The sequence below is a fragment of the Polistes fuscatus genome, unplaced genomic scaffold (genome assembly GCF_010416935.1).
Source record: "Polistes fuscatus isolate 324 unplaced genomic scaffold, CU_Pfus_HIC Scaffold8, whole genome shotgun sequence".
Classification (NCBI taxonomy): Eukaryota; Metazoa; Arthropoda; class Insecta; order Hymenoptera; family Vespidae; genus Polistes; species Polistes fuscatus.
In genome coordinates, this window is record NW_025113162.1 from 3,985,070 (window position 1) to 3,997,082 (window position 12,013).

Consider the following 12,013-nt stretch of genomic DNA (forward strand, 5'->3'; position numbering starts at 1 on the left):
ATTCTCGATTTATTGTAATAATATTAAATGTTTAAAATTAAATGCTTAGTTAAACAAATCTTTAAAGTCGCATCTACGTTTTCTAAAAGAAAAAAAAGAAACTAATTATAAGAAAGAAAAAGAAGAGAAAGGAAATGAATTTCCTACGTCTTGTTTAATAATCAGCAACTTCCATCTGCCATAAGTTTCCCTCTGTTTTCTCGCCTTCGTCGTCATACTCGTGAACCGTGAAACTTACGCTGTGGTCAAGAGCGTGACTTGGCTCCACGATGTCGGAAAAGAAGGTAAACAACGTGCGGAATAATATAAAAGACTTTAGATCCTAAGAGTACAATCGTATCTTACTTCTATTTTAACTTTCCTAAGAAAATTTTTCTACAATAATGTTAATATTTTTGTTAGATAAACCAATTGAACGAATGAATCTTTTAATAATATTTTCATAAGTTTTTCAACAAAATTGGATTATTCAAGATGCTGATTTTTATCGTAAGGAAAAATCTTTCTGTTTTTTTTTTTTTATTGCAATAAATTAACGAAAAGAATTCGTTCGAATTTCAATTATTCCCGCGTTGCGGATAATTATACGAACAAACTAATAAACGTAATTCGTAAATCTATTAGATACATTCTCAACGATCTCTGACATTTCTTATTTTCAATTTATAATCAATAAAATATTAGAAAGTATAAGGAAAAGAAAAAAAAAGGATAATAATTATCATCTATCTTATATAACTTACTATGATAACGACATTAACTTGGTTGTTAGCTCTCGTCAAGGCATTTCCAACACGAACTCCAATCATCTGACGAGAGCTTCCACCACTTAGTTATTTCGAAATCCATCAGAATCCATTGAGATCATGTTGATCAATGTAAGAACATTTCCAACATCTTGCATCACGGACTGCCTCCACGATAGTTTGCTACTTTTTATTGAAATAGTCATCGGAGCGCGACGAAGAGGCACACGGGAAATTCACTTTAGGATTTCACTTCACTTTCACTGGATCGTTAACACGCTTGATAAGCGAGTCACGCACGAGAAGACAATCCAGACGATGACGACGACGACGATCAGACACGTGAACTCATGCCCAGGAAGATTTCATTTCGTCCCAAAGATACAAGAAAGAAGAACTTGGACCTTCGTTTCAAGGTCGAATGATTCCTAACTAGGAAGAAAAGGCTAACCTTCTTCACACGCTTTTCCTTTCAACGAGAAGAAGAAAACTCTCTTGAAGTTCCTACATTTAAAAATGTTTCTTCCAAAGTATTTTCTCATTCGAATTATATTCGAACAAATAAAATTCTTTAACGCAAGTTTCTTCCTTTTGTCGTTACGAGTATTTTTTTGTGTATTTTTTCTTCTTTCTTTTCCCTTCTCTTAGGAAGTATAACTTTTGTGGAAATACTTCGGCAGGTAAATTTTCGTTAACCCCATCCTCTTCTTCTTCATCTTCTTCTTCTTCTTCTTCTTCTTTTTCTTCTTCTCTTTTACATCTCTAGAATTAGGAATCGACTTGGACTTGGTACAACAACGAAATTGTTGATCGTTATCTCGATTTTAAATGAAAAAATAAAAAATATTAAAACTCGTGTCGTTTTTTTATGATTTATATTCGATGTCCACGTGAAGGGACTACTTGGAAGTGTCAAGTAATTCACCGACAACGACGAGGATGACGACTAAGACGACGACAACGACAACGACTACGACACAACGATGAACGCTACTCGTACCTTTCTTCCTTTGCGGTGCGTTGCTCTTTAAGATGTTTGGTGGGGGCGACCGGTTTCAGGTCGGTTCGTCTTAAGATCGTTCTAAAGCTTCACGTTTATTGGTCGAGTTCGTTCCCACGTTCAGTGATGTATCAAGTTTTTCTTAAGAACGGAGGTGACATATTTGGTATTTATAATTATTCAATAAATTCTCATGTTTTTTTTCGTCAATCTCTTTTCAATTGACTTACAATTAGATAGAACAACGTAGGGATAAAGAAATTGATTAACTGAAGATAATTTGAATTTATTTTATTTTATCTTTTTTCCTATATATCGCTATAGTAAGTAATTTTACTTGTTCGTATTCTTTTCCAAAATAAAAAGAAAAAAATAAATCCTTCATTTTATAATAATAAGATTATCTATAATTATACTACTATTACTACTACTATTACTACTACTACTACTACTACTACGGTGTAAAGATTCGTCGAGTAAGCAAATTTATATTCAAAACATTTTTTAATCTTTATACTAGCAAAGAGAGTAATAGGATCCTCTATCCTATAATAACATTTTACGGATATCTCGATCTTGAGTTTTTCTATGCGGAAACGCGAGAAAACAAACAGAGATAGGGGATGGTTCAACAAGATAAAAGGAATAAAAATGCATACGCGTACTTTTTTATTTCATCGTGCTCGAAGTCACATCCGAAATGTCACGATCATTGGTACTTCGCTCTAGGGAAAAAAAGAGACGGATGATAGCTAGACAAGATTGGATTCAAGATTCTTGTCTTTTCCTTTCTTCTTTTTTTTGCGATAAAAGAGAGACTAGAGAGAAAGGGAAAGAGAAAGGGAAAAGGGAAAGAGAAAGAGAAAGAGAAAGAGAAAGAGAGAGAGAGAAGAAGAAAATATAAAATGAAAAGGAGAAATAAAATACCGAATCAAAAGTTCGCGATCTGAAAGAATATATTACGTGACATTTCAAAGAAGACATTTTTCTTCTTCTTAATTTGAAAATAAAAATAAATAGAACTTATTTGTATGACCAATTCATAAAAAGGAAAAAGTTTTTCATGAATTCGACGTAGCCATTCTTACGTTAGAAAATATAAATATGAAAGTTAGACGTGCTTTGAAAAAGTATTAAAAGAACTATTTTTTAGAATAGTCTCTTCTTAGAAATCTTAGAAACGATATGTCAAATAGAATCCTTCGAATATATGTATCGCCATTCCCAACTTTTTTCGTCTTTTGTGCAATCAACCATCGTATTGGATAAGTTTTCACCTTTTTTACCATTCCCTTCACTCGTTCTATATATAGGATACTTTGAATATTTTTTTTACCCTTGGCAAAATAAAAGTTTGAACAGATGGTTACTTTTTAAATTTATACGAAATCTTTTTTTATACTTTATGTCTTTTCTTCATATTCGTTGGAGATCTTAAAAGTATTTATCAAATTACGATTAATTAATTTAAATAATTAATCAACCTAAATCATAGAATATTTCATTGCAAATTATTATCCAAACAAATCGCTTAATGTTATTATCGACGCACAATTTAAATGAATAGAAAGCCACGAAATGCGTAACGCATAGTTTCATGATTATTATCATTATTGCGCTATTATAACGTATATAATTCTGATCGTAATAAATTGACAACGTTTAGAGAAGGGAAAGAGAGAGAGAGAAAGAGATACGATACTTGTTGTCAATACATTCTCTAATTTAAAATTGTTTAGTTAGTTGGAATAATTCGCAAATGAGATCGGCCATCGTGGACAACGACAAATCGTGATAACAATTGTTTCTCTCTCTCTCTCTCTCTGTCGCAATTTAACTTCTAACTAATGCAGAATTCCCATTGGATGAAAAGCTTTATCCGCGAAGTGCTCCTCGAGGACCTGCCATTTTTCTCGTTTTTTCTCCTTATTTTTCTTATTTTTTCCTCTTTTCTATTTTTTCTTTTACTCTCAAAGAATTTCTTTGAAACATTTGAATTTTAAATACTCTCATATTTAAACGATTCAATCGACAAAAAATTAATTAAAATAAGGAAAATGTAGATAGTATGTTACAGTCTTAAACTTTTTTTTTTCTTGATATCATTAAAAATAACGATTGAAATAATATTATATTTTCATTTCATTTTTCATTTAACGAAATTACGACAATTTTTTATATTGGAAATAATATTAGGTATGGCAATTAATTCGGTGCCTTGATATTAAATTCATTGCATCAAAATAGGCATCTTTTTTTCGTCGAGAAATTTTATAAATAGAATATAAGAAAATAATGGAGACTATTTTGAAGAACAATAGTTTATAAATAAATACTTTACTGCTGTTAAAAAGAGTATCGATTGATTACTGCATCTAATATTGAAGGTGAACGATTAGAGTAAGCTCACTTTTTCGAGAATTTTTAGTTCACGTATATTTAATTAAACAAAAATCCTTTATCAAGAACCACTAGAGAGATTTTTTTTACCTATCGAATAATCAATTCTATTTACCGAAAAAAAAGCAAAAAGAAACAATTCGAGAGAAATAAATCGATAAAAATAATAAAATAATGATTCAAACTAACACATAATTTTTTAAAACATTTTATTAAATATCCACCATAAGACATTTAAATGACGAAATAAAGAATTAAATTTAGACGACTTAGTTGTAGTATTATCGTTTCGTTTTAAATTACGCAGTAGCTCATTCGTTCTCTCGTCACATTCACGGTTAAAGAAAATTGATGGTGTTAGTCGATGTAAACCATTAAAACGGAAAAACGACTTTGAGCAACGTTAAACTCGTAAGCAAAGGTCTTGTTTCAAATTCACGGAAATACGTTCCTCTTGATTCCATCGTATTAATTGCGGTTGAAACTTCGATACGTGTTTCGATTATAATTCTCTAACAGAGACAACGAATACAGATAGTAGATGTAGATAATATATACACAGTTGTCCTTTTTTTTAATCGTATCGTGACACAGGTGCTAGTAATTATTATCTTTCACGAAAACGAGACTCTCCTTTTTATTTAAGGTAAACCTTCATATAATATTGTGTACCTACTACGTCAATAGATACACAAAACCGTGTCAATGTGTATAGAAATTTGTCCTATATTTTTTCTACCCATTTTCGAAATAAATTTTTTGCTACGTCTCCGTGTATCTATGATGCATATACGTATATGTACTGTGCAATTTTATATTTGTTCATCATTTTTCATCTCGTAGAGATAATATTGTTGATTAAATTATTGAATATATTTTTTATGGGAAATGAAATTCTTACTTATCAAATCTTTAATTTGAAGCTAATACTAATTCCAAACAATTTTTATTAGATTTTAAAGTAAACTTATGAGAAGGTAGAATTTAGGAAGGTATATGTTTATCAATTATTTCACAGATGAATAAAGATCCGCTTAAAAATTGAGATTACGTAAATGTCAACGATGGCTAAACGTTTTAAAAATGAAAATCGATGTTACATTAAAGTAACAACGCGTGATATCTTCGTCAAAGAGAAAGAGGTGACGGATTTAAAAGCATTTAATCATATTGATCCAATTGTATTGATTTCTAAAAGCAATTAAATCAAACGCAATTTATTCGGGTTGATTATAAGTTAAGTATATTCATGAAAATCGACGTTACTTTGATCGCCGATTATAAATATCTGATAGGATATACAAATATATAAATTGCGCTCAGAATATTTATGTAAGCGATTTCAAATTATCACGAAACATTCCCCCGTTTGCGATAGATATTGTTGTATTGTCATTAAAATAATATTTCGTAATAACTATCTTCGATTTGGTATATCCAATCGGGATAAATAATAATTTAAACACAGATTTTGCTAAGGAAAAGTTTTGATAATCGACAACTAATGGAAATAGTTTTATTGAAAGTTCTAGTACTCACCGACGACAGCCCGATGACCTTTGACTCTTCTACCGATACCCGGTGACGCCAAACTGAGCCTGTCACTTCTAGTACCCAACAACGGACTTGGACTTCTTCTCGGTGGAGGCTGTTCGACAAAAAGTCCATAGCTGCTGGCAGCACGAATTCCGTTACTACCACTGACGGTCCCAACACCCCCTGTCAAGCCCCATTCAGCTACACTGTCGATGGAACTGCTTCTAGGCAGGCACGAACCCGTCGCACTGCACTCTCGTCTGTGTCAATCGAAACGAATCAAAATAAAGAATAGTCACTTTTTTCTTTTCTTTTTTTCTTTTTACAACCTATCGCTCCAAGTATCTTCTTTCTTTCAGTCCTTTTGTTATATTTTCTTTCCTTCATTCTTTATTATTATTTTTTTTTGTTTTTTAATACGAAGTAGAACACCCCTCGAACACAGCCAATTAATGAATCTTTTTTAACTTTATAATATTATATAATTTTTTAACTTTTCCTTTCTCTCGTCAATTTGCATATGATGTCAAAGAATGTCAAACCATTGTGTTTGAAATTGTTCAAGTTGGGATACGATCAAAATGCGCTAGAATTCTTTTTTTTCCTTTCGAATACTAAATTTGCAGGTGAGTATAAAAGTAGAAATTTTTCTTCTTACAAGCTTGGAAAACGGTTAAAAGTTTTTTTTTTCAATCGACTTTTGTTACTGTATCAGTTGCGTTGTTATATCATTTTTTTATTTTAATTTTTGGATAAATTTTTTAGCTATATGAAACCATGCGAAATATTTCTTATTTTATATTTATAGTAATCGCAGAGGAAAACAATTCTTTTGACATGTAATTAAAAAGAAAAAAAATTACGCTAACTCCGGCTTAAATTAATTAAATTTAATGTGTGAAATATTATCAGATGATAAATGTTAAATGTTTCAGTTTTCATTTTTTGTTTCAATGTTGTGATCACAATTATAAAAATGACAATAATAGAGAAAAATAATGGGAAAAAAAATAAATATTAAAAACCCCAAAATTTTACATGTAAAAGTAGGTCGACGATAAAGAAGTTAACATTTTCTATTTGAAGCTTCGTTTCCGAGCAAATCGTATTTTAAAATACTATAGCATACGCCTACGCTAAAATATCTTCTAATTTGAATTCGTAAAAAAATAAAATAATAATATCTGTATTATCTTTTTGCATGAATGGCGACAATATGAAAATCGTTGCGCATTATACTAAGTTGTTGTTGTCTCGCCATACTCACAGTTCGACCGATAGATACAAACTGAACGTAAGTAAAATGAATTATGCGGCTGAAGGCATTATGTAAACATTACAGAGGATAACGAATACGAAAATACAAACGAAGGATAATGGATTGTGAAAATAAATAACCTCTTACTTCTAAAAAATTAATAAACGAAAAAAATACTATTCCCTTTTTTTTCGACTTCTAATTATTAATTAAGAGCACAGAATAATCACTCACCGAATTGTACCACCCGTCCAAATTCATTCTGTATATGTGTTAACACATTCTAAATGGATTATAACGAGTCATCGAACGTAGACATAAAAATATAAACTTTATCACGTAAAATATTTCATCTACAAAACAAAGTCATTAGATCGAACCATTTGTTCGTAAAAAAACAAGCAGTAAAAAAGGATAAAACAAAAAACAGGGTGAAAGGAATATCTACGTCGATTTAGACAGACAAGATGGAATAATAAATATTTCGTCAATTGCCGGAAAGGAAAAAAGAAAAAACAAGAAAAGACAAATAGTAGGTCTTTAAGTAAATGGCTTTCAAATACGCTTCATTTTTTGTTACTTTTCGAGATATAAATTATCCTTGCTAAAAAGATCTCTTTCTTTCTTTTTTTGTTTCTTTTGATTTAATACGATTTTTATATTTTTTGCTATATTTTTTGCTATATTTATATCAGATTATAGTATATGTGTATACATATATGTAGGTAGCTTCGTACTCTAAACCTTGCTCCGAAAGAATTTAATACTGCTGACGGTGTAGAGACACATAATATGATGACATAAAATGACTGTATGAGAAATATGTTAGACATGTATATTACCAACGCTTTTTTATACTCTTTTTTAGTTTTTATTTTTTGCCCACACGAGAGTTTATCAAAATAGTCAATAAACTACTGAAACAACGTATACCATCATCTTTATGTGTGTGTGAAAATCGTTTTTTATAAATTATTATATTAATCTTTGACGTGTTGAAAAGGTTATTATTTAAAATTGAAGTAGATTAATAATGTACAACAGATTTTACAAGCATAACTTTTGTTTGAAACGAATAAAATTAATAGAAATATAAATTTAGTTTGAAGTGAAAATGTAAAAACTACGTTATTCATTTATTGCTCCTTTAATTTCAATATTTCATTTCGTTAATAATAAATTTACCGGTAATACAAGTTACTACATTTTGAATTTGACTTAAATATACGTGCAAAGTATTCAATGAAGAGGCTTGAATAATATTATGAAAATATTCCTGAAATAATATCCATTATTTATAAGTGCATTTATTAAATATAAATTTGTAAAATATCTCTTTTATTAATCGAGATAATGAACATGACATTACGTTACGGCTGTTAAACACAAACAAACAAAAAATCATTCGAAGAATTGCCTTAATGAGAACACCAGCGAGTATGGTAATAATCTCTTTGCATAATCATTATTAATTGAAAGAAAAAATACAAAAAGAATTTGAAAAGTGTTGTCAATTTTAATTGAAAAATACGATTCTTTCTATAGGTACTTTATATGCAAAAAAATAAATATAAAATTACCAAATAATTCATAGAATCATATATCGTTCTTTTTATTTTAAATTGAAATTAAAGTAACATCGTAATAAATTTAAACGATTTGCATATAAGCGAGACATCTCGAACGGTTATGCAAATTTTGGTAAGTTACATAGTAAGATAGACGAAAAAGATAGACAAACGGTTTCGAAATGTGTCAGTCACGTAGGAACGATTAGGAGCATCGTAACTCGTTTTACTATCGTTCAACTACATCTATTCAAACACGAATATACAATTTTCTTTGTAATTGTCACGCAAAAGATAACGTTCCATTATTTTTATCCTTTTTAATTTCTATCTCTTTCCTCCGCACGAAAAAGGGTAACGACTATTAATAGAAAGTTCAACGTGATAACAGTTAACGATTGTAAGTAGTATAGGCGTATATTTGAGTAAACTACCCTCAACGCGAATTTGAAATGTTATTATTTTTCAATTGTAAATGAAATTATATTTTTCTTTTTTGATTCTTCAAATTAAATATCATTCCAAAATTAGATTAATCTAAGAAATAATCTAATTTCATTTATCAATCATAAAAAATCCTCGTCTATTTCTTTTCTCTTCCTTGTCATTTCTATCCACGTCGTCTTCGTCTTCTTCAATTACATCTTTTCTATCTTATCTGTCCAAAGTTACTTCGGCAGAGAATATAATATTGTATTATCGAGGATAAGAAAATTACACTTTTTCTAAACTTTCTCATGGTTACGTTTCACGTCAGTCTCCGTTATAAAATAACCGTATCGAAGATCATTAATAGAATTAAAGTATTTAGATGACAGATTATTTTATCGTAAGGATCGATCTTTACATTACTTTTATTACTATATGATCTTTCAAAACCTTTCTGTATTTTTCCTCGACGTTATATCATGTTTTATCGTTTAATGGAACAGGCTTGCGTTATTTTTACGTAATAGTCAAGAAATCTAACGTTCGATCGTTGGAAAAGTAGGACGATATTAAAGAAAATCAACTTCGTTAGTTATACTTTTATCCAACAATTTTATCGAACGAGCTAAAATCACTTCAAATAAAATCTAACGAGCAGAATCAACATTACTTATTGTTTTGTTCAAATTTTATATCAACATAGAAAACTATTACAATTAAGGTAATTGTATCGACCCACAGAAAAAAGAAGTCTATAGTTTTACTTTTTATATATTCTTCAAATTACACTAAAAACGAGTCTCTCATTAACGAATTTGCTTACAATTGTGAAGAGAATCTCGATCATGAGTAAGGAATGAGAGAAATTGAAAAGAAAATCATGCTCGAATACGATTCGAAACTGAATTTCTATCTTCCTCTTTCTATCACACACTTCTCTTTCATTCCGATCTTCCTATTGATCTGTCGTTTCTCGTTCATTTCCTCGTATCCATTTTGAAAATTGAACTTCCTGTGAAGTTTCGCGAATCGTTTCGTTCAAATGAAAGCTTCTCTCCGTTTGTTTCTAAGTTTCCAAATATTTTTTTCTACAAAATTATAAAGAAAAAAAGAAAATATAAAAGACAATGATAACTCAATGCCAGATTTTTTTCAATATTTTTCGTCTCTCATTCTCTCAGCTCTTGACGAATGACACGTCAGCGATATTTTTTTTCTTTTTATAACACACAGGCCTGTTAAACCAGTTCAATTTCATTTATCCTAGCTCTTTTACTAGCTCTCCCTCTCTCTCTCTTTCTCGTTCTCCTTCTCTCTCTTTTTCTCCCTCTCTTTATTCGCGACCTTTGCGTCAATTGTTCGAATTTTCAAGCAAATCCGTCGGATCATCGTGGTGAAAAACATCGTTCCTCAACCAGGGAAACGGTTTCGATCGATAAATATGGATGTATGGAAATTATTTTGATTAAAAGCTAAACTGATGGGAGGGAAGATGAGAAATTTTAGTTGATCGTGAACAATGAAGAATTGGAGCATATAATATTTGCTTTTCCTTTTTTAATTTTAATGAGAAACAAATTATTGATTTATTTTAAACAAATTAAAACTAATTCTCTTTAAGAAAATAATTATTTTTGTTGGTATCAAGTCCTTTTCGGGATTAATAATAATTTGAACAATTCGAAAGTTCCGGAATTTTCAAGTACAGCGATAAGTCATTTTTATACGGGATTTAGGTCAAGTCTAGAAAAGAAAAAAAAAGAAAAAAAAAACGGACCTTCGAATTCAATGATGCGCGATACTCCTCCACTATTCAACCATTTTGAAATATTCTGTCAAAGGCAGCCTATTTTATACGCGTTGCTCTATTAAAAAGTACTATAAATCGAAAAATCGATCATAACTAACAACGCGTGTGAATTCACCAACGAATAATCGAAATTTCTTTAAAACTTTCAGACCCTGATTTGAACTTTTAACAAGCACGAACACATTTAATATATACTAACGAACAAAATAAATCGATATAGTCCTTAAATATTAGCTCACGTGTCACCGACAGCTCTTCTTCGAGATATCATCTTACGGATATCGTCGTTCTCCACGATGAAACGTGCCGGTAAAACGCATTTCGATTATCCGAAGGTATCGACTATCCGAAAAGTTGATAGCGTAGCAAAAGCGGTCCATTAGCTCTCGCTAAATCGACGTTTATCTGTAAACGACTAACGCAAAAGGAAAAGCCTTACAAAATATAGCTCAATTGAAATGAACACGAACATATTACGAGAGAGAGAGAGAGAGAGAGAGAAATGATACGTTCGATAATGAAAAAAAAAATAAAGAAATTATTATCTATCCATATATCGTAATAGGTAATAATTAAATTAATCATTTTTTTCTTCACATATCATTAATAAATAAATATTTATTATGAAAATCGAGCCTTATGAGTTGCATGAATTTAATCGTTTTCTCTATGTAAACCTGTAAATATTAAAAGCTTTCAATAATAATAATATAAAATGAATTACGATCATTTAACTAATTACTCTAAATCGCCGGTGAAATATCGATTTGTTTGTTATTAATGATCCTGATTAAAGGATCAACATTTATCAAAATTTGTTAACGATGGAATTAAGTTTTTTTTTTCTTTCCTTCAATTTATTCAGAATATTGTCCAGCTAGAAAGTGGTTACTAAATTCTGAATAAAATTAAATTATATTAAGTAAGTACAAAACGAACACATTTCGAAATAAAATAATATGTTACTCGCATGTATATGCGAATGTCTATATATGTGTATGAAGATATAGAAATGTGTATGTCATCGTATACCTTTCCCAAGAGAGACGACGTGGAATTTCATCGCTTGGCGTGAAACTCGGCCTTTGATTTAAAAGCCTGACAAGCCTGTTCAAAGGTTGCGAACCACCGATGCTAGAGGTGCTCAATCTACCGATTCTTGTTGAGTGTTCTTTTGGGAATTCTCTGCTTCCAGGACCGGAGTCGGAGACACGACGTTCTGGAATGAACAATTAAAATTTGTACCATATTTGTTCGGGTTTAAGG

The 12,013-nt window shown here is 30.3% G+C and overlaps 1 protein-coding gene across 4 annotated transcripts in view; it reads right to left on the reverse strand.

Annotated features, from left to right (window-relative positions):
- LOC122524904 overlaps positions 1-12,013 on the reverse strand; it is an 88,880-nt gene that overhangs the window by 27,952 nt on the left and 48,915 nt on the right. For 3 of the 4 annotated variants that reach the window (XM_043647404.1, XM_043647402.1, XM_043647403.1), the window contains 2 exons: positions 11,780-11,966; positions 5,686-5,942 (listed from right to left, as the gene is read on the reverse strand). In XM_043647404.1, coding sequence (XP_043503339.1) covers positions 5,686-5,942; positions 11,780-11,966 — 444 coding nt within the window. The remainder of the gene's footprint in view (positions 1-5,685; positions 5,943-11,779; positions 11,967-12,013) is intronic. The other variant, XM_043647405.1, reaches the window with a different exon arrangement.